This window comes from Protopterus annectens, chromosome 8.part0 (assembly GCF_019279795.1).
Source record: "Protopterus annectens isolate FY-2018-M chromosome 8.part0, PAN1.0, whole genome shotgun sequence".
Lineage (NCBI taxonomy): Eukaryota > Metazoa > Chordata > Ceratodontiformes > Protopteridae > Protopterus > Protopterus annectens.
This window is the reverse complement of record NC_056741.1, coordinates 1,934,488,856-1,934,513,431: the sequence shown is the minus strand read 5'-3', so window position 1 is coordinate 1,934,513,431 and position 24,576 is coordinate 1,934,488,856. Positions and strand designations below refer to the sequence as shown.

At 40.6% G+C, this 24,576-nt stretch overlaps 1 protein-coding gene across 1 annotated transcript in view; it reads right to left on the bottom strand.

The window, feature by feature from the left end:
* Positions 1–24,576, bottom strand: part of LOC122808588 (DNA topoisomerase 2-beta-like) — a 252,391-nt gene that overhangs the window by 134,839 nt on the left and 92,976 nt on the right. The window contains exons 9-12 of the mRNA XM_044079545.1: positions 23,847–24,020; positions 22,089–22,190; positions 15,496–15,633; positions 8,145–8,283 (exon numbers count right to left, since the gene is read on the bottom strand). Coding sequence (XP_043935480.1) covers positions 8,145–8,283; positions 15,496–15,633; positions 22,089–22,190; positions 23,847–24,020 — 553 coding nt within the window. The remainder of the gene's footprint in view (positions 1–8,144; positions 8,284–15,495; positions 15,634–22,088; positions 22,191–23,846; positions 24,021–24,576) is intronic.

Genomic DNA, 24,576 nt, shown 5'->3' with positions numbered 1-24,576 from the left:
ACTCTTGAGAAACCTAGATTCCCAGAACTAATGTAACCCTTATGATAGTTACTCTAGTATGTGCTGTGAGAAAATGGGATAGTTCAGGTTAGGAGATTAGAAAGGGGATCTCTCCATCACATTATTCAACCTGTATTTATTTCAGCCTGCAACCACTTAATACAGTGAATGCATCCTGTCTTTGCAGTAAGACTTGATATGACAGCTGAATGATATGTGGCAGGCTTAAATGTGAGTCAATAGAGATCGACACTCTAATATGTGATTATTAATGTTGACGCCTGTCTGCTGTATTCAAAGATTGAGATTAAGGTATCTCCAAAATGTCTTCTTTCCCCAAGATGCAGCAGTCTCAGAGTGCATATTGGCAGCTGGAGAGTGTGGGGGCAGAGGATGAAGTCTGACATACAAAAATACATTTTTAGTAAGTTAATTTTGTTCTGAAACAGTGTTAATCACAAGAGTCATGCGCGTGTCATTGAGACATGAAAATGTGTCCAAAAGCACTTTACTGCTAGTACACACAAGGTATTGAAATTAATTCAGATGCCTAGAAAATTGATACTCTCCATCCGAACCATACATACCTGCAAAGTTTGCATCATCCAGTTTAGGAATCCCCTTGAGTTTAGAATGTTTCACAGATGTGCATTTCTTCTTTAACTCAGACATAGCTTTGATTTCAGCCCAGCTCAAGACACTCTCCACAATGCCACAAGAAATGGCCTGAAAAACAAAAGTCAAATGGAACTATTTAACAAAGAATTTTGTGGGATCTGCTATGAACAACCCAGAAAATTTGCAGTTTAACAGCAGCAAGTAAGATGTTCTACATTTTTAAAGAACTTCAAACTAAACTGAAAAATGTAAATATGCAAAATTATTAAAATATGAACTTAACTACTCACACATTTGGCACTAGGAAAATAGGTACAAATGCAACAGCCAAAGTGTCAGGATCATAAAGGAATAGCTGGTTCCATGATGCAGAAGGATAAATCCCTGACTGTAATCCACTTGATCTTGGATGACTAGGATCCAGGCCATGGAGGAGATGGCACAGGAGGGTGAGGATGAACAGCTGGTGCCAGCTCAACATCCTAGTGTGTGTGTGTGTGTGTGGGGTTCTTTTCAGGTACAGTGTCGTTCTTGCCAAGCTAATTTTATGCAATAACCTTCAGTGTGTGTGTGTGTGTGTGTGTGTGTGTGTGTGTGTGTGTGTGTGTGTGTGTGTGTGTGTGTAGAAAACATGTACATGTACAGTGGAAAGCATCACAGGGCCTTGTGTCTGCAAGAATGCACATTAGCCATCTAGGGTAGTGGCAGTCACCTAATCTTGATGGCTAACATTCATTATCAGTTCTCAGTTGTTATAGAATAGGTCAATCAAGAATGTACATCAGCCACGTGGAGTGAGGTTAAGGACTAGTACCTAATCCTGATGAATGCCATTGGTGCTGACCCTTCATGACCAGCTCTCAACATGGAATGGACCAATCAAGATATGGGAGAAGCTGATGGCCACAGGCACAGCAGGAAAAAAATGGCTTAAAAAAAGATCATAGATGAGTAATAACTTAGATCACTACTACCAAAAATTAATGGACCAAAAGCCCAATCACCTTTGAAAGGTGTTCACTGATAGTAAAAATGTGAAATGAACTGTGAAAGAATGCAAAGAGTACAACTGCACAGCACTCCTCAATTATTAAAAAAATTGGAAATAGTGGTGAAACTATGGCATGCATGAGCTGTGGTACTGGACCAGATAAATATTACTTTGAAGACAGGGATTAAGTGTTGTAATGTGGAACATGGGAGCAGCAGTTTTAAACTTAAAGCAGCACCCTTTCATAATCCTGATGAGATAAACATGTTGTGTCATTAGGTACCTAACTTATCTCCAGGTCTTAAGAAGTATATCAGCCAGCATATTCTTAACTCATTAATGTATCCTGATACTTGTTGCTTCTCATCTACCAAAATACTTCATGCAGTTCTCCTACAGCACCCACCCTTCATGTGAGATGCTGATAGGCTCAGAGTATGAGCATCAAAAAAAGAACCACTAAGCCGCTCTAATGATGTGGAGGGATTAAATCCCAGTCTATGGCTCAGCTGATCCTTGTTTGATAAATGTATCAAGCAACTCAAGATGTGGTAGGGACGAATGGGCATTACTCTCCCTGAGGAGGGAAGTGGTCTTGTGGGCATCTCCTGTGATAATATCTGGTGAAGGAGGGGGACATGGCCATTGGGAGGTGTGGTCTAAAGGAGGAGAAGTTGTTGAGTCATGGCTAAGCTGCAGCTGAGGTGAGGTGATATGTCTCAGATCTCCATTGCATGCTTGCCCCCCCTGGACCATGTATTTACATGGTCTACAAGGAGGGGCAAGGGAGAAACAGGGTAGGTAAAAAAAAAGTGCAAAAACTCCCCTGCTTGAGGAAGGACAGCAGCAATTCCCCACAGGCATTCTTAAGATCCTTGCTGGCCCCAGCTTAAATTCAGTCATGGACAAGTGTTTGACTGCAGTGATAGACCCAGCAAAGGATATGGGGTACTGGGACAGCGGTCAGAATCACAGAAGGGGAGAAAACGAGAATTACAAAGTAAAGAAAGTACACTTGCATAAACCGTACTTACCTGCAACTGGAGATGTTCAAATTCCTGTTTGGATTCCTCACTGCATCAGTGGCATCTTGGGTTATCTGCTAAGGTAACGCAGTACTGGCCAGCTTTCAAAAGCTTAGACTCCCCTCCTTCCCTCTCCCTCTTCCTGTACCAGCTGATTGGCTGAACGTGTCCTAAGAAGGGAGCCTTCAGCTGTTACAAGAAGTGGGTGTTCATGCCTTTTCCTTTCCACAAGGGAAAAGTACCTGAAGCCAGAATTATACAGCAAGAGCACATTTGTATCCAATCATAATACCATATAAAAAACAAATCCAACAACAACTGAATCAAGAAGGTTGAAACCCACCTCAACTAAACACACTCTGGGGGGTAGTGGGTGGGTACTGCCACTGAGATAGTGAAGAATTGGAACATTTACTGTTATAGGTAAGTATGATTTAATAAGCTGTACTATATTCATCATTCCCACTGCCTCAGTGGAATTTTGGGTAGAGTCCCAAAGCTACCCTACCTGGGGGGGGTGGAAGGATAAGGACACAGGAGTTCCTGTAGAATGGTTCTAGAGCAAAGGCTGCTTTGGAGCTTGAAAAGGAATCTAGTTTGTAGTGCTTTGTGAAGGTATGAACAGAGGACTAGGTTACTGCCTCTAGACTACTTCTAGAATTCATCCATATTCAATATGCCATCAAAGAGGATAAGGCCCAAGTCGAGTGAATCTTAACCTTACTTGGAAGAGGTTTACCACTGTAAGAGTAACACAAAACAACAGCAGAGGGCAATCATCATGCAATAGTATCCTTACATACAGGTTGACCTTCCTTAGCTCCCATATAGGAGACAGACAGCTGTTTAGTGTTCCTTTGTTATGTCAGGGTAGTAACGGAGCTGCCCGTGTGCATCCAATGTATGTAGAATCCTTTCTTCCTTGTTTTTTTGAATGAAGATGGAACACTGGGAGATTGGTGGTTTGATTCACAGTGAATTCAGAAACAACTTTAAGCATGGATGATGGATCATACCATAATACAACCCTGTCCTTGTGAAAAATCAGATAGGGCTGGCACACTATGAGAACTTGCAGCTCAGAGAATCACCTTGCAAATATCAAATCAATGAGAAAAACAGTCTTCCAAGTAATGAACTGTAAATCAGTCTGAGAGGCAGGTTCAAAAGGAGGTAAGGTCAATTTTTCAAGAACAAAGTTCAGATCCCAGGGAGGAAGAATTTCATTTCAAGAGGATCTGACATGCAATGCTCCTTTCATAAACTGACTATGAAAAGAGATGAAAAAGAGGGATCCATGGCAGACAACCTGAGATGGCCACAAGATGCATTTTGATAGAAGCATATGACAAACTCTCTATACGTATCTCAAACAAATATTTCAAAATCATAGGGGTTGAAACCCTTTCAAGACCTCTGCTACTGGCTAGCACCACCTAGAAAATCCCTGCCACCTGTAAGCATGGGATTTTCTAGCTGCAGGTTTTCTTGTTTCCTTATCTACCGTCTGCACATCCTCATGGAACAAGTGAATAAAATATATCAAAACAGAATCATCAAAGCTGTCAGCTGCAGTTGCTCTAAGATGGGGTGCAACAGGCACACTTGACACTGTATGAGGAGATCCAGAATACGAGGAAACATGTGGCAATAGCCCTTCGTCAATTCCATTAAAAGGGAGAACCAACTTTGCCTAGGCCAAATGTGGGTTACAACAAATCTTTGGTAATTCTTTCTGAACCTTTAGAAGTACCGTTTGAATCATTGGAAAGGGTGGAAATGCATACAAGAACTTTCCCAAGCATGGGAATGATAGATCATCTGTCTTCCAAGCATGGCTGGAAGAATGTATTGAACAGAATTTTTTGTTCTGTTGCTTATTTTGAAAGGAGGATAACAGATCTAATTGAGGTGTTCACCTCATCTGGATCATGTCTTGGAAGACATCTACATGCAGGTTCCACTCATGGGGGGCTTTCCAGGATCTGCATAGTCTGTCTGCCACTGCGTTTTACTCTGACAGAATATACTAAGCCTAAAGATTGAGGGAATGTTGTAAAGCCAGATCCCAGGTCATCACTGCTAACCAGCAAAGATGGTACAACCTTGTACCCCTTGTTGATCAGACACCACATCATGGTTATGTTGTCTGTGACCACTAGAAGAAGTCCATAAGTGGTGAAGAACTTTTAAGGCATGTTCACTGCCAACATGTCTTTGACATTTATGTGCTTTGGTATGTCCTGAAGATCCCAAAAGCCTTGCACTTAAACTCCCTAGACAGAATGGACTGTGGTCTGAAGACAGAAAGCAAGTTCTGGATTCAGGGACAGTTGATACTTCCTGTTTCTCAAATTTCAGTCCTGGTACCTAGAAATCCAAGGAATGAAAGTACTGGTTATGACAATTCTTTAAGTGTCATTGAATTTTTCTTGTGGGTGCTTGCTAAGGCTGTCTCTAGAAGTGAGAAATCCAAGAAAATGCCCTAATAAGTAAGAATTTTGTCTTTTGACAGGAAAGTCATCCTTTTGTCTGTATCTATCCAACACTCCAGAAAAACAATTTGTTGAGATGGTGTGAAGAAGAACTTTTGAAGGTTCAATTTCTAGATGTGAAAGAAGAAATATGACCTGGTCTAAGGACTCTAAGCACCCGGATACAGAATCTGCACAAGTCAGCAAGTCATCTGAATAAGAAAAATTGTGGATGCCTAGTGTTCTGCAATAGGCAAAGCAGTTTGTAAACAATCAAGGTGCAGTAGATAGCCCAAAGAGTAATGCAGAAAACTGATAATGTAAGCCAGACACAGCAAATCTTAAAATCTTCCTGAAAATGAGAGCAATAGGAATATAATGCTAAATGACCCCGAGATCTAGACTCTCCAAGGCCACCATACCATCTTTTTCAGATGGAGAATAGGCAAGACTGTCAGTCATGAAGTTCAAAGCCGAAGGAGGTTTCCTTAATGGCAGGTAAAGATGCACAGCCTAAGAGACTGCTAAACCAACTGCTGCTGGGCCATAACTGCACCCTGCATGAGGTGATAATGTAAGAGGTGCCATAAGTATGCATCTTAATTGCAAAACAGATGCAAGTCATATCAGGATCACCTGCAAACTAACCAAACTGGTACATTTTTCCATCAAAGTAGAGATCCCCTTTCTATTACAAGTGATGGTTCAAAAACTTCTCAATGGTTTTGTCACCCGTAAGACTTCTGCCAGAAAGTGCAACATGAGTATAGTTTGTAATAAGTAAAGAAGCCCTGACGTAGTGTCAATAGCCACTCCATTAGAGGACAACTTCCTCTGCTTGTATTGGAACACTGCCAAGTAATTTCAGTAATCTGAAAGTTTAGAAACGTATTTCTCTGTCCTCAGTGGGCAATAGGATAGGTTTTGATCTATTTCACTAAATCCTGTAATGAGATGTGAAATTTGAGGAATAGATGGAAAGGCATGCTGGAATCTTACCTGTGCCCCATGATGAAGAATACAAACAGGGGGTGGTGTGCATTCTTTTGGGTGGAAAACAGTTTATCCACCCTGATGTATCACTTCTAAATATTCTGACTGGACATGCCGTTATTGTTCTCTCCATGACAGGCCTTGAAGATGCCTCTAAGGAAATGTGCCAGCATATTCATTTTTCCAGGAATGCGAATGATTGTCAGCATTGATGCTTTAGTCTATAGTGCAATGCCAGACCCATATTACACCTTTTGCACAGAGGGTACAAATGCATTACATCCTGTTTTTTATGCCCCAAACCAGATCCTATTTGTCTGATTCAAGGAAAAAGGTTATGATCTCACCTTCCCTTTCAAGACTTTTAAAAAATGACTAACATTGCTTTTGGGATCAGACAGATTATGTGAAGCCTTCCCTCACGCAGTATCACTTTTCCTTAAGAAGAGCAGAGCCCAGGTGAACTTTCAAATCCACTAATGAAGCTTCTGTAGGCAAGACCTTGGACAGGTACAAATGCGAGAGCCAATGCTGATAACTAGAGGAAATCATGCACTATGCTATAGCCAGCTGAAACTAGTCTGAATATAACATCAGAGGGGTCTATATTAGATATTCAAACGCTTAAAAGTTCGAATCACTAAAGAATGAACTTTAGTGATTGAATGCTTAAAAGTTCGAATATCTATAAAAAAAAATATTTAAAAAAAAAAAAGAAAAAGTAAATAGTTTAAGCAGGGGGGCAAACCCCCTGTACCACCCACACCCACTGCTACTTAAATATACCAACTCCGAGATCACACTTCAGTGTGCTATAGTGCGGAAGCAGAAAATTTCCCATTTCCCACACTGTAGTATGATCTTGGAGTTGGTATATTTAAGTAGCGGGGGGTGCAGGGGGGCTTGCCCTTTTACACTCTTTAGTTTTTATTTTTTCTATTTTTTTTTTTAACTTTTATGTATATTCGAACATTTAAGCATTCAATTACTAAAGTTCATTCTTTAGTGATTCGAACTTTTAAGCACTCAAATATCTAATATAGACCCACATCAGAGCTAGGTACATGTGCTGGCTCTGTGGCCACTTATTTCAGGGTCTCTTTCAAAGTTTTCATCCTCTGGCATGTGACGGTATCTTATAGCTGCCATGAGGTGGCAGGATGGACCTTCTCTTTGCATAGAAGAAAAAGAAACCTTCAGTCAGCCACACATTTGTTTTCATTATATTGTTGGCTAACTAGACACATATCATGTCCCCAGTCAACCACCTAATAAGATGGGGCTACAATGTTTTAAAGCAGAGCCACCACCTATAGAAACAGTGAGTGGCTAGAAACAATTGTGATTCATATGCACCTGTATTAATGCCTAAACTCTACTGTACCTCTCTTACTACTACAAACAAAATGCCCTAGATCCACATACAAGAAGACAAATCATGATTACTACTCTGCTGTGCAGAAATTGCATTCTGAACAGTCACTCTTGAAAAGTTGCAATTCCTGTAGCCATCTGCAAGCAATTACATCTTTGCTACATCACTGTAAACCCTTTTTTCTAGAGACTTTCTCCATCACATTATTCAACCTGTATTTATTTCAGCCTGCAACCACTTAATACAGTGAATGCATCCTGTCTTTGCAGTAAGACTTGATATGACAGCTGAATGATATGTGGCAGGCTTAAATGTGAGTCAATAGAGATCGACACTCTAATATGTGATTATTAATGTTGACGCCTGTCTGCTGTATTCAAAGATTGAGATTAAGGTATCTCCAAAATGTCTTCTTTCCCCAAGATGCAGCAGTCTCAGAGTGCATATTGGCAGCTGGAGAGTGTGGGGCAGAGGATGAAGTCTGACATACAAAAATACATTTTTAGTAAGTTAATTTTGTTCTGAAACAGTGTTAATCACAAGAGTCATGCGCGTGTCATTGAGACATGAAAATGTGTCCAAAAGCACTTTACTGCTAGTACACACAAGGTATTGAAATTAATTCAGATGCCTAGAAAATTGATACTCTCCATCCGAACCATACATACCTGCAAAGTTTGCATCATCCAGTTTAGGAATCCCCTTGAGTTTAGAATGTTTCACAGATGTGCATTTCTTCTTTAACTCAGACATAGCTTTGATTTCAGCCCAGCTCAAGACACTCTCCACAATGCCACAAGAAATGGCCTGAAAAACAAAAGTCAAATGGAACTATTTAACAAAGAATTTTGTGGGATCTGCTATGAACAACCCAGAAAATTTGCAGTTTAACAGCAGCAAGTAAGATGTTCTACATTTTTAAAGAACTTCAAACTAAACTGAAAAATGTAAATATGCAAAATTATTAAAATATGAACTTAACTACTCACACATTTGGCACTAGGAAAATAGGTACAAATGCAACAGCCAAAGTGTCAGGATCATAAAGGAATAGCTGGTTCCATGATGCAGAAGGATAAATCCCTGACTGTAATCCACTTGATCTTGGATGACTAGGATCCAGGCCATGGAGGAGATGGCACAGGAGGGTGAGGATGAACAGCTGGTGCCAGCTCAACATCCTAGTGTGTGTGTGTGTGTGTGGGGTTCTTTTCAGGTACAGTGTCGTTCTTGCCAAGCTAATTTTATGCAATAACCTTCAGTGTGTGTGTGTGTGTGTGTGTGTGTGTGTGTGTGTGTGTGTGTGTGTGTGTGTGTGTGTGTGTGTGTGTGTAGAAAACATGTACATGTACAGTGGAAAGCATCACAGGGCCTTGTGTCTGCAAGAATGCACATTAGCCATCTAGGGTAGTGGCAGTCACCTAATCTTGATGGCTAACATTCATTATCAGTTCTCAGTTGTTATAGAATAGGTCAATCAAGAATGTACATCAGCCACGTGGAGTGAGGTTAAGGACTAGTACCTAATCCTGATGAATGCCATTGGTGCTGACCCTTCATGACCAGCTCTCAACATGGAATGGACCAATCAAGATATGGGAGAAGCTGATGGCCACAGGCACAGCAGGAAAAAAATGGCTTAAAAAAGATCATAGATGAGTAATAACTTAGATCACTACTACCAAAAATTAATGGACCAAAAGCCCAATCACCTTTGAAAGGTGTTCACTGATAGTAAAAATGTGAAATGAACTGTGAAAGAATGCAAAGAGTACAACTGCACAGCACTCCTCAATTATTAAAAAAATTGGAAATAGTGGTGAAACTATGGCATGCATGAGCTGTGGTACTGGACCAGATAAATATTACTTTGAAGACAGGGATTAAGTGTTGTAATGTGGAACATGGGAGCAGCAGTTTTAAACTTAAAGCAGCACCCTTTCATAATCCTGATGAGATAAACATGTTGTGTCATTAGGTACCTAACTTATCTCCAGGTCTTAAGAAGTATATCAGCCAGCATATTCTTAACTCATTAATGTATCCTGATACTTGTTGCTTCTCATCTACCAAAATACTTCATGCAGTTCTCCTACAGCACCCACCCTTCATGTGAGATGCTGATAGGCTCAGAGTATGAGCATCAAAAAGAACCACTAAGCCGCTCTAATGATGTGGAGGGATTAAATCCCAGTCTATGGCTCAGCTGATCCTTGTTTGATAAATGTATCAAGCAACTCAAGATGTGGTAGGGACGAATGGGCATTACTCTCCCTGAGGAGGGAAGTGGTCTTGTGGGCATCTCCTGTGATAATATCTGGTGAAGGAGGGGGACATGGCCATTGGGAGGTGTGGTCTAAAGGAGGAGAAGTTGTTGAGTCATGGCTAAGCTGCAGCTGAGGTGAGGTGATATGTCTCAGATCTCCATTGCATGCTTGCCCCCCCTGGACCATGTATTTACATGGTCTACAAGGGAGGGGGCAAGGGAGAAACAGGGTAGGTAAAAAAAAAAGTGCAAAAACTCCCCTGCTTGAGGAAGGACAGCAGCAATTCCCCACAGGCATTCTTAAGATCCTTGCTGGCCCCAGCTTAAATTCAGTCATGGACAAGTGTTTGACTGCAGTGATAGACCCAGCAAAGGATATGGGGTACTGGGACAGCGGTCAGAATCACAGAAGGGGAGAAAACGAGAATTACAAAGTAAAGAAAGTACACTTGCATAAACCGTACTTACCTGCAACTGGAGATGTTCAAATTCCTGTTTGGATTCCTCACTGCATCAGTGGCATCTTGGGTTATCTGCTAAGGTAGCAGTACTGGCCAGCTTTCAAAAGCTTAGACTCCCCTCCTTCCTCTCCCTCTTCCTGTACCAGCTGATTGGCTGAACGTGTCCTAAGAAGGAGCCTTCAGCTGTTACAAGAAGTGGGTGTTCATGCCTTTTCCTTTCCACAAGGAAAAGTACCTGAAACCAGAATTATACAGCAAGAGCACATTTGTATCCAATCATAATACCATATAAAAAACAAATCCAACAACAACTGAATCAAGAAGGTTGAAACCCACCTCAACTAAACACACTCTGGGGGGTAGTGGGTGGGTACTGCCACTGAGATAGTGAAGAATTGGAACATTTACTGTTATAGGTAAGTATGATTTAATAAGCTGTACTATATTCATCATTCCCACTGCCTCAGTGGAATTTTGGGTAGAGTCCCAAAGCTACCCTACCTGGGGGGGGTGGAAGGATAAGGACACAGGAGTTCCTGTAGAATGGTTCTAGAGCAAAGGCTGCTTTGGAGCTTGAAAAGGAATCTAGTTTGTAGTGCTTTGTGAAGGTATGAACAGAGGACTAGGTTACTGCCTCTAGACTACTTCTAGAATTCATCCATATTCAATATGCCATCAAAGAGGATAAGGCCCAAGTCGAGTGAATCTTAACCTTACTTGGAAGAGGTTTACCACTGTAAGAGTAACACAAAACAACAGCAGAGGGCAATCATCATGCAATAGTATCCTTACATACAGGTTGACCTTCCTTAGCTCCCATATAGGAGACAGACAGCTGTTTAGTGTTCCTTTGTTATGTCAGGGTAGTAACGGAGCTGCCCGTGTGCATCCAATGTATGTAGAATCCTTTCTTCCTTGTTTTTTTGAATGAAGATGGAACACTGGGAGATTGGTGGTTTGATTCACAGTGAATTCAGAAACAACTTTAAGCATGGATGATGGATCATACCATAATACAACCCTGTCCTTGTGAAAAATCAGATAGGGCTGGCACACTATGAGAACTTGCAGCTCAGAGAATCACCTTGCAAATATCAAATCAATGAGAAAAACAGTCTTCCAAGTAATGAACTGTAAATCAGTCTGAGAGGCAGGTTCAAAAGGAGGTAAGGTCAATTTTTCAAGAACAAAGTTCAGATCCCAGGGAGGAAGAATTTCATTTCAAGAGGATCTGACATGCAATGCTCCTTTCATAAACTGACTATGAAAAGAGATGAAAAAGAGGGATCCATGGCAGACAACCTGAGATGGCCACAAGATGCATTTTGATAGAAGCATATGACAAACTCTCTATACGTATCTCAAACAAATATTTCAAAATCATAGGGGTTGAAACCCTTTCAAGACCTCTGCTACTGGCTAGCACCACCTAGAAAATCCCTGCCACCTGTAAGCATGGGATTTTCTAGCTGCAGGTTTTCTTGTTTCCTTATCTACCGTCTGCACATCCTCATGGAACAAGTGAATAAAATATATCAAAACAGAATCATCAAAGCTGTCAGCTGCAGTTGCTCTAAGATGGGGTGCAACAGGCACACTTGACACTGTATGAGGAGATCCAGAATACGAGGAAACATGTGGCAATAGCCCTTCGTCAATTCCATTAAAAGGGAGAACCAACTTTGCCTAGGCCAAATGTGGGTTACAACAAATCTTTGGTAATTCTTTCTGAACCTTTAGAAGTACCGTTTGAATCATTGGAAAGGGTGGAAATGCATACAAGAACTTTCCCAAGCATGGGAATGATAGATCATCTGTCTTCCAAGCATGGCTGGAAGAATGTATTGAACAGAATTTTTTGTTCTGTTGCTTATTTTGAAAGGAGGATAACAGATCTAATTGAGGTGTTCACCTCATCTGGATCATGTCTTGGAAGACATCTACATGCAGGTTCCACTCATGGGGCTTTCCAGGATCTGCATAGTCTGTCTGCCACTGCGTTTTACTCTGACAGAATATACTAAGCCTAAAGATTGAGGGAATGTTGTAAAGCCAGATCCCAGGTCATCACTGCTAACCAGCAAAGATGGTACAACCTTGTACCCCTTGTTGATCAGACACCACATCATGGTTATGTTGTCTGTGACCACTAGAAGAAGTCCATAAGTGGTGAAGAACTTTTAAGGCATGTTCACTGCCAACATGTCTTTGACATTTATGTGCTTTGGTATGTCCTGAAGATCCCAAAAGCCTTGCACTTAAACTCCCTAGACAGAATGGACTGTGGTCTGAAGACAGAAAGCAAGTTCTGGATTCAGGGACAGTTGATACTTCCTGTTTCTCAAATTTCAGTCCTGGTACCTAGAAATCCAAGGAATGAAAGTACTGGTTATGACAATTCTTTAAGTGTCATTGAATTTTTCTTGTGGGTGCTTGCTAAGGCTGTCTCTAGAAGTGAGAAATCCAAGAAAATGCCCTAATAAGTAAGAATTTTGTCTTTTGACAGGAAAGTCATCCTTTTGTCTGTATCTATCCAACACTCCAGAAAAACAATTTGTTGAGATGGTGTGAAGAAGAACTTTTGAAGGTTCAATTTCTAGATGTGAAAGAAGAAATATGACCTGGTCTAAGGACTCTAAGCACCCGGATACAGAATCTGCACAAGTCAGCAAGTCATCTGAATAAGAAAAATTGTGGATGCCTAGTGTTCTGCAATAGGCAAAGCAGTTTGTAAACAATCAAGGTGCAGTAGATAGCCCAAAGAGTAATGCAGAAAACTGATAATGTAAGCCAGACACAGCAAATCTTAAAATCTTCCTGAAAATGAGAGCAATAGGAATATAATGCTAAATGACCCCGAGATCTAGACTCTCCAAGGCCACCATACCATCTTTTTCAGATGGAGAATAGGCAAGACTGTCAGTCATGAAGTTCAAAGCCGAAGGAGGTTTCCTTAATGGCAGGTAAAGATGCACAGCCTAAGAGACTGCTAAACCAACTGCTGCTGGGCCATAACTGCACCCTGCATGAGGTGATAATGTAAGAGGTGCCATAAGTATGCATCTTAATTGCAAAACAGATGCAAGTCATATCAGGATCACCTGCAAACTAACCAAACTGGTACATTTTTCCATCAAAGTAGAGATCCCCTTTCTATTACAAGTGATGGTTCAAAAACTTCTCAATGGTTTTGTCACCCGTAAGACTTCTGCCAGAAAGTGCAACATGAGTATAGTTTGTAATAAGTAAAGAAGCCCTGACGTAGTGTCAATAGCCACTCCATTAGAGGACAACTTCCTCTGCTTGTATTGGAACACTGCCAAGTAATTTCAGTAATCTGAAAGTTTAGAAACGTATTTCTCTGTCCTCAGTGGGCAATAGGATAGGTTTTGATCTATTTCACTAAATCCTGTAATGAGATGTGAAATTTGAGGAATAGATGGAAAGGCATGCTGGAATCTTACCTGTGCCCCATGATGAAGAATACAAACAGGGGGTGGTGTGCATTCTTTTGGGTGGAAAACAGTTTATCCACCCTGATGTATCACTTCTAAATATTCTGACTGGACATGCCGTTATTGTTCTCTCCATGACAGGCCTTGAAGATGCCTCTAAGGAAATGTGCCAGCATATTCATTTTTCCAGGAATGCGAATGATTGTCAGCATTGATGCTTTAGTCTATAGTGCAATGCCAGACCCATATTACACCTTTTTGCACAGAGGGTACAAATGCATTACATCCTGTTTTTTATGCCCCAAACCAGATCCTATTTGTCTGATTCAAGGAAAAAGGTTATGATCTCACCTTCCCTTTCAAGACTTTTAAAAAATGACTAACATTGCTTTTGGGATCAGACAGATTATGTGAAGCCTTCCCTCACGCAGTATCACTTTTCCTTAAGAAGAGCAGAGCCCAGGTGAACTTTCAAATCCACTAATGAAGCTTCTGTAGGCAAGACCTTGGACAGGTACAAATGCGAGAGCCAATGCTGATAACTAGAGGAAATCATGCACTATGCTATAGCCAGCTGAAACTAGTCTGAATATAACATCAGAGGGGTCTATATTAGATTTACAAGCGCTTAAAAGTTCGAATCACTAAAGAATGAACTTTAGTGATTGAATGCTTAAAAGTTCGAATATCTATAAAAAAAAATATTTAAAAAAAAAAAAGAAAAAGTAAATAGTTTAAGCAGGGGGGCAAACCCCCTGTACCACCCACACCCACTGCTACTTAAATATACCAACTCCGAGATCACACTTCAGTGTGCTATAGTGCGGAAGCAGAAAATTTCCCATTTCCCACACTGTAGTATGATCTTGGAGTTGGTATATTTAAGTAGCGGGGGGTGCAGGGGGGCTTGCCCTTTTACACTCTTTAGTTTTTATTTTTTCTATTTTTTTTTTTAACTTTTATGTATATTCGAACATTTAAGCATTCAATTACTAAAGTTCATTCTTTAGTGATTCGAACTTTTAAGCACTCAAATATCTAATATAGACCCACATCAGAGCTAGGTACATGTGCTGGCTCTGTGGCCACTTATTTCAGGGTCTCTTTCAAAGTTTTCATCCTCTGGCATGTGACGGGTATCTTATAGCTGCCATGAGGTGGCAGGATGGACCTTCTCTTTGCATAGAAGAAAAAGAAACCTTCAGTCAGCCACACATTTGTTTTCATTATATTGTTGGCTAACTAGACACATATCATGTCCCCAGTCAACCACCTAATAAGATGGGGCTACAATGTTTTAAAGCAGAGCCACCACCTATAGAAACAGTGAGTGGCTAGAAACAATTGTGATTCATATGCACCTGTATTAATGCCTAAACTCTACTGTACCTCTCTTACTACTACAAACAAAATGCCCTAGATCCACATACAAGAAGACAAATCATGATTACTACTCTGCTGTGCAGAAATTGCATTCTGAACAGTCACTCTTGAAAAGTTGCAATTCCTGTAGCCATCTGCAAGCAATTACATCTTTGCTACATCACTACTGTGATACAAGACTTCTCTATTTATGCTTTTAATTTTAATCTTTAGAGACTTTCTCAAGCACAGAATTAAAAAGGTTTAATCATTTTAAACAGCAACAAACTATACCCTCACAGAAGGTAAGAGGAAATGGAACAGCCAAAAACCATTACAGCCAAACAGCTCTTAATGTATATGGCCAGTGTCTACATATATCAGAATTCAGAAGTCTCTAAATTGAAGAAACTTAGAAGCACTAAATACTTAGAAATGCCATAAATTCTTCACTATGTGGGTACTAGATACTTACAGATTTAATGAATCTTTCACTCAAGATGCATGTTGAGCCAAAATTCTTAGGCTGCAGAGTCATGTTTTCTTTTGTCTGGGAATCAAAAGTTGGATTTTCAATGAGGCAATTCACAAACAACCACATGTGGTTCTTCACCTACAGATGTAAATGGAAAAAATCTGTCAGGACAAAATGAATGCCCCTCTGTGCTGAAGTACCTATTTTTAAACTATACATTTATGTTTATGCTTGAATACAGTCTTAACTATATACAACAGAAAGACCCCCCCCCCTGGTCATGCTTCAAAAAATAAAATCTCAACATGCAGCAAACATTTATGCAAGGATCTCTGTAGCAACTAGGTTGTCATCATATTAAGACAAATGCATGATGTGGACTTTCTAGCTTTCTAGATGCAGATTTTAGTTGACTCTTGATTAATGGCTCAATGGGGCAAAGAAGCCGAAAGGCGCTAAGAGAAAACAAAAGATACATTTTTGTTATCTTGCATTATCATCCCACATTTTCATCAGAGTTGTAGCCACCTTGTTTGGCTCTTGGTGTTGTCCCCCCAAACCCAAGGTGAGATCTAAAAAAAATCATAAAAAAAAGATCAGGCCCTGTATTGGCATCAATTACACCCCTTCCCCAATTGCTTGCATCTGAGGCATTTGCCCCCTTGCCCCACCCTTGTTACGGTTTTGGCTTTCATTTTGTAATTCCTCAACTGAAAAACAGGCAAATATGTCAAAACTGTTCCAGTATCACTCCCCAGACCAGCACAGCATGCACCTGTCAGTTTACCAGATCCAGAGGAGGCAATATCTGTAAAAATAGGATACTAATAACAAAAGCATCCTTGTAAAATCATAGATAAGTAAATACTTACCCAATTTATGGGAAATTTCAACAGTAGCCACTAGACAGAGGGTCCAGACCAAGAGACATCAGGAACATAACTATCCTCCTTTGAGGATGACCCCTCTCATGGATCAGGTGATGCCATATTTGTCCTATCTCGTATTTGAGAGCATCTTAAGTGGATGTACAATCAAGAAGAATCCCAAAGAGTGTTGAGTAGTAAAACATCATGTGAGATAGGAGCTGGAGGACAAAGGAAAGGCTTAGAATGTAGTTCTAAAGCATTAAACTGCTAAAGATGGCCTGACTCCAAGACCAAGTATTAGCACTTGGTAAATGAGTGAGACAATAATCAAGTGGCCATGTTACAAATGTCTGCACTGGAGACATTCTAAAACAAAGAATGGAAGTAATTACACTCTTCATGGAATGGCCAGTGACAGCATTTTCCATTGGATGGTTCACCACCTGATAGAACAACCATGCAGCTAGCAATCCACTCGTATATAGTTGGTCTAGAAACGTTCAATTCCTCTCTCCCTGAAGCAGAGGTGACTAACTGTTCCATCTTCCAAAACATCCACACTCACTTCAGGTCAAACTTGAGAAAGCAGTGAACATCAAGGTCTGATGGGGTCTTTATTTCCCCATTTCTGTCCCACAAAGGCAGTAGGAAATGATGGATTATTTTAAGGACATTCTATTACTATTCTGTTAAAATGAAGGTAAATCCTAATGGTCACTAGATGAATTTGAAATTGCCAAATATGATTACCCCAAAAATAAGATCTTGAAGCTTCAAAATCCTGTAAACATGGCAAACCACTGCTAAGAAAGCTACTGTCCAAGAAATAAGCTTCATTCATTGTTGCCAACAGGCTTGGATGGAGGATAGGCAAGTCTATTCATCATGAAATTCAAATCTCAAGCAGAAGGGTTCTTCATGGGACAAAGCTTCAGAGTCCCCATGAGGAACATGTTGACCAAGCAATACTAGGTTGCAGTCCTGCCACCCATTATATTATAATCTACAGAAATGCCTGAATTGTGCATCCTAACCATGTCACCGAGATCCAAATCATACAAGTACCCAACTTCCCCACAAGTTCAGTTACCTCTGAATCTTTTGTAGGAAAGTATGGTAGAATTAAAGATCTAAACCAAGACACATGTTTACAGTTGGAGTCCCAGTTCTTATCCTTACTAATATTTTGGAGGTGTATATGGATCTCTCTCTTTCTCTCTCTAAGAGAAAGAATGTATATGCCAAGTCTTCCTTGTCCTTTTACCTCAAACAGAAGAAGGGACAGACCACATTCTCTCAACTGATGAATGGGTCAGATTTCCAGAGTGGTCTACTCCCAGAACACTGAGCAAAATGAACGTCTGAATCATATGTTCCAAAAAAGGACTGCTGGAACAAATTATGAAGTCTGCCTTCATTTTCACTTCTACTGGGATGGTAATGGCTGAAATATTTATGTCCTGTCTCAGGTTCACTGTCAGATGTACACAGGTTTTCTACCTAGGGATACAAATGCATGCCATGTTAGCTTGTTTAAGTTCCATACAAAGAATGATTGCCAGGCCACATCAGAAGGGGCTCAAGTCACAATTTCCCTCCAATGCAATAATACTGACTAGCACTACTCATCATTCCAGCTGACTTATATGGCCACAACTTGCCACAGGGAGTATTGAACTCACCTGCTCAGGATTATTAAGGAACTGAGGTGGGCTCCCCATCCAACAACTAAAGCATTTGTCATCAAAACCTATAAGTGGTTTGCCTACAAAAAGGGAAGATCAACAGAGATTGGTGGAATGGATTACCACTCTGGGGTCTACCAAAAATGCCTTAATTAGATCCAAAAGCACGTGGTCACACTGCATTCAAGGGCATCTCTCAGCCCACTGTACCTGCACCCTTTGGCATGAAAAAATGCCCAGAGAAAATAGTAGCCATCATTATACATGGAAGTCAAAGGGATCTTTCATCTTGACTCTCTGATGCTTCTTCAACAAGGATGGCAAGGACATGACCTCCTAGACCACTACCATGTTCAGGATGCACTGACACCGAAGTGCCTAACTCTAGAAGATAAAGGCAATTCTTTCAGACAGGTTCAGACAGGACTTTTATGTACAGCCACCAAGACTTGCAGTCATGGCGGCTAGCAGGGAGTCCCACAAAGAGTCTATCAGAATCTATTTGCCTGGCTAGGGAAAGAAATCAAGTCTTTCTACAAGGCCCGCACCACAATGGATAGTAAATTCTTAAACAATCTGGGTACAGAAGAGAGAGACTCATTGCCAGCAATATGTAATGAAAGTGGTACCCCCCAAAAGCAAACTAAAGTAACTTTCTGTGTAGCCCTCAGACAACAAGGTACCTACAGACATCCATTATGCCTGTAACATCATCTGGCTACCATGCAATGGCAGAGGCAAGACCCTTTGTTTGATGTGCTACATATGTCTGAAGTCACTATGGTTAAAGATGCAAATAACTTCCCTATTCCCTGTAGAATAAGAAAGAGGAGGAAGGAAATGCCTAACCTCATTCCAAAGGAGGGACAGACTCTACCATCTCTAATATCAGCAGAGTGTAGGTCTATCCAAAAATGGTCTGTCGAGACAGCCTTGTCTTTGAGCAGAGCCCTTTGGAGGCAAACAGCAGTAAGACATATCATCCAGTGACTACTTTCAGAAGCCACTAGTGCTTTGTGATGGCTTTGTAAGCTGGAATGAAATCTAAGAACTGCAAGCACCCCTCTCCATGGACAGTTCCGGAATATAAGGAGGACTGCAAATGCTCGAGGCTAAGCCAACACAAGTGGAGGAGGCAAAATTATTTGATGCTTGAATGCCCTCCTTAACCTACAAGGGGCTGTTCTTAGGAAAAGCCTGTAAGAAATAGGGATCAATAGGGTTTCAAACAGACCTTCTATAGTAGTAAGGGCCTGTTTCATTCTTTGCAGATCCTCAGTCCAGAAAGGACTTCCCCACATTATGAAGGTTTGCACCCAAGTTCAATTCCCTCATCATGGCATTGGTACAGCTCAAAATTTGAATGGTAGAACCTGCAATAAGGGTATTAACCAACTTCTCTCCTACCCCAGAATTAAAAAGGTCAGAAAACATTTTCCCAATGACAGACAGAAAGGTGGTGAGATCTCTGGAATGTGGGCTAGATTAAAGAGATCTATTCAGAGGCACATCCAAGATACTCATACAATGAGTCAAAATGGTTTCCAGATAATTCCAGGCTGCAGAAATAGTATATTTGAGTGAAGGCTCTACATACAGGATGACCCAAGGCTTGTTCTGCTTACCAAAATACTATAAGACATTATGGGGAGAAGGCATGAAGCCACATTTCAGTCTAGAGGACCTTCTGAACTTGAAAGTTTTGCCAAATGAGGGGGTTATCTGGAGCACACTTGTAAGAAAGTATGATTATGTTTTCTTTGGGTTACTAAGAAAAAAAGCCTGGGTTTTCTGATCTCCATTCTGTAGGACAAAGGGTGTGGGTGAACCTTACAAGACCTGTTCAGTTCCTGGGCAAGTAAACCCAGGCTCAGTCAGGGAGTATAGTGTCACACATAAGAAGGAAAGTGGCAGAGGTCATGTGACTAGCCCTGCCACTCAGAATCACACTTGCCCAGTACAGTGCAGTGTTAGGTGAAGCCTGCAAGCAGATGTGGCATTGACATCAGTCAACGTTCCACAAGGATGTGCTGCAAAATTCACGAGGACAGATCCCACCAGATGCCAAATATCAGCCCTATGTTGATGGCCTGCCATATGGGCTCTGCTGTGAGAGATCTTGGACAACCCTTCATTATGAGCCACACAGCCCAGATAGACCCAGAGAAAATTCTTTATTCCCCTAGCTACTACCAAGTGCCAAGTTCAAGACTCTCTAGGGACTGATTACCTGGCTGTAAGCCAGTTGTGGTTAAACTCCAGCCAATCAGCAAATGAAAGAGTGGTGCAGACAAAACAGAATTTATCTTCAATTTAGTTTTAAGGTGGGATGGGACATCTCTTGAGGACATCTATCATCCAAAAGACATAGACTATATTCCTTGCTAATCAAGGAAGAAATGACAACATGCAAGTCTTGCATGGCAGTTCTGGAGTTCACTCTTCATTTTCCTCACATTCTCATTGTGCACTGGCCTAGGATCATGTAAGGGACCCTCCTGCTAATCAACATACCTCACTCTTATTGCTGCCATCTTACTAGAGGAAAGGGGGCCATACTCTGCAGATGGGCTGAAATGGCTGTGCTTCTTACAATGTCTTATATCATCCCCTTCCAAAAAAGTACAGCCAGGGTAGGTCTTAACTGGCAATCTGAGAACCCCATAAACACTCTGATAGCTTATACTATTTAGGTAGTAAATGTGGAAACTTTCCCATAATTAACACCAGATTTGACATCCTAACTGATCAAATGGTAGCAAAGGACTGGCAGACACAGAGTCAAGCTGTACTTCCCTAGTCCAATGCACGAAGCTAAGACATGATGGGAGAAGGCACATGCTTCCCAGAATGGAACTAAAGGGAAAATAGCAAAAATAATAACATCTGCAATATCTCAATTATAGACCCAGAAAAGAGGACTCCTGTTACCAAAAATATTAGACCAGTCAGAATAATGCCTCATTAAACTTACTGCCTCAGAAGGTAATTTCTGGGGCAGAAATTGAAAAGGGAAAGGAAATCATCTACCTTACTCTGATATGTCAAGAGTGAATCGTATTTCATGTAATATTTGTGGAGCAGGGCCTTTGATCCTATGGGAATAGTAACCTCTGTCTCTCACTGAATTTGTTATTCAGTCTGGTTGATTTTCACAGATATCTTTCAGTAGCAAGGGTCACATATCTTCTCTTCAGACTACCAAGAACAGAAATCTGCCCAACATGTGACTGATCTTAGCTGCAGAGAGACTGAGTGACCATATGGCAGATTTTCTTCTTTTTGGTCATGAGAACCCCCCAACAATTAGGGCCAAGCAGTTAGTCAGAGCAGCAATGCAAAGGGTTACCAATGGAGGTGCTTCAGATTTCTTAATATGTACAGCCATCCACTGAGTAAAGTGGCTTCACAATGTACCCCTGCAAGCAAGTACAACCACTGAAAACACTGGGACATGGCACATAAGAAATCCTTGTCAGGAGTGCGGGAGACATAAAACATTCCTTTAGTAAAATTAAGCTAATTAAAGGGAAAAAGAGAGCAGCTTGATGTGAGAAAGAGGTCCAGAACCAAAAAATTTAAACTTGTACAGTGGTTCCTACCAACTACTGCAATTAGGTCCTGTTTTTTTTTTTAATGATTCTGCTGCATAGCCTAAGGAAAATGCAACAGTGGAAAATTATGGATGGACTCTGATTCACAGTAAAGGCTTTGTTCAACTTAAATACAAATATGATGCATGACAGCAGCAGGCACCACTACAGAGCCTGCAGACATGTCTTTTTTTTGTCCACCCATCTGGGCATGTGCAATGCATGAAAGTCCAGCCTCAAATACCACCCACCCTGGAACATAGATCAAGAAATGGCATCTAGCCTTAGGCTGTAAAAGGTGGCTGAACTGAGTCTTCTGTGGATCATTCCACTACTCCAATTAACAAACACATAAAAAAATACATACATACATACATACAAATAAATGGACATTTTCATATCTAGTTTAACATGCTAACTGTACAAGTTCTGAGCTCAAAACTTACCTGGAAAGGTTTCACTGACACCCCGTGTTTATTCTTTTTCTGCACAACGTCTATCAACCTATTGGCAATTTGATCACTTACAAGGTCAAGGTGTCTACCCCCCTAAGGGCAAAAAAAAAAAATTGAGTACACCAAGTAATTTATGAGACTGCACACAGTTTTACCATATTTACACCTCACTTTGAACCACCATGTCAGTACCAATTTAACTGAAGGGATTTTTCATAGCTTGTTATCAAAGAGTAATTAATGAATGGTTTACTTTTCTGAATAACATAATCACAAAATTTACTATCCAGAGCCGAAAAAAAACAAACTAAATGACATCAAGAAGGAGTGCAGCTCACAGTGCATCATCCTGCCATGATAATATCTTAGAAGCAAACATGTCTCTAACTGTCGAGAATAAAAGAAGAGATCAGAGGCAGTACTATTTCATGTCACACTTCCATCATTTATTATGGTTCATCCTGCCTGTCCTATGCACTACAGGAACTGAAGGGAAATGTTCTGGTTTTACATCTTCTACCTTCTACCAGCAAATATTTCAGCACTCTGGACATTGGCAGCTGCTGCTTAGACTCAAACTACAACCATGGAAAAGGACATATTATCCACAACCAAATAGTTTGGTGTGCATGTCTATGAACATCTTTTCGTCTGTGGTACAAATACATGCACAGTGTGAAATATCCAGAATTATGAGCACTGGAGATTATTTCATGCCATTTATGTATTCTGCCAAACTATTTCCAAAGCAAGTGGTACAAGGCTAGAGGTAGAGATTATCACAGGTGAGCTGGCCTAAGCCAGAAAGAGGTTGGCATAATTGTTAAGATATTTGTCTTACAGACACAAGGTGCAGGGTTTGATTCTCACATGGGTTAATTGGCTAGGCTCAAAATGGCTCACAAGTGCAGTTAGTCTAGTACTAATCTATGAACCTATGAACCTACTTATCTATGAAGCATACTTTCAAAGATGAGCAGCAAGACTACTGGTCTGCTGTTTCATGCAGATGACTCAACTCTATAAATCAGTACAAGCAAAAATAATCTGATACAAATACTTTACTCAGTTTGGAAATCCTTGAAATCTACAATTTAACTGGGTTGCAGCCAGATATCCCCAAACGTATTAAAAGAATAGGAAAAATGGTCCATGTTAATAGAAAAAGTTCTTTCAGAGTATAATTGGTATAACTTCTCACCCTCTCACTAAAAAAAAAAAAAAAAAAAAGAAATAAACAGTAGTCTCTGGAATTCAAATTCTACAGCCGAAACCTTCAATGCACTGAATGGATTTCAAACAGTATTTTAAACACTCACTGCTGATGGCACTTATTGCACATTTTCACTAAATGGCAGAACTGTATTATGGGAAATATCAACTATTCCCAAAGATGTCTAACAGCTCTACATCACAGGGCTGAGGCACTGTAAAAAGGGTACAAGGAGATGCTGCACAGAACCTCCTCAAAACACTCATCACAGATACCAAAATTACATCTATATCCAACTCCTCATCCCGAGCTAAGGCAGAAATATGCAGTTTATGAATTTCTTCCTGCACGTGTTGCTATGCATTATACTCAGCACTGGGTCCATTAAATTCTCTCTTACATCAACTTTGAAGGCCATGAGCTGCATAGTATGATAGCCTCTGTGCACTAAAAAGTCTGAAGGACCACAATTTGCTCTTCTACATTCATTTCTTTTCTTGAGGTTGTTGAGTTCATTGACAAACTATAACCATTACCTTGACTGTAGCAATGTTGTTAACAAAGCTGATGTGCTGAAAGCCCTTCTCACTTAAGTTTAAGCACACCTCCCATCGATTGTTCACTACCTCATGGATGACCTTGACAGCTTTACCACTTGAATCTACATTTTCCTTCACGTACAAATCTACATAAGATCGGAAACCAGTCACCTGTATAAATAATAATTGATATTTTAGTTGGGACCTCTACATCAAGAAGCAATTTAGCCAACTCATTTTTATGTGCATAGCAAAATTTTATTTTTTGCAGCAAATATCCTGTAATCATAGCATACTGCCCTCTGATGTCATGTCTTGTGATGGCAAGGAAGTAACTGCTGGATTGCCTGCAAGGTATGTAAAAAATTAGCACACTACAGGCACAACATGTGCACTGCAGTGAATGTCCTGTTGGGGGGAAGATGTCCATCAGAAAGCAAAGGAGCATGGGAGTAAATAAAATTGCACACCTATTCTTTCTCATTTTGGGATGCTGTTGTATGCAATACTCCATAGTCTTGGGAAAGAGACTTTCATAAAAAGCTAAAGATCATGTCCCATGACATCCAAAGACACTACATTAGTGTGAATGCTAATGGAAGAATCCAGTTGACTAACTATTCCTACTGGTTGGAGCTAAACTGCATCATTGCGTAGAGATCAGGGAAGATGTGGTTAAGACAATGTCCTTGTGTGCACTGTATTGCATGGCAGAATGTGCCTTTGC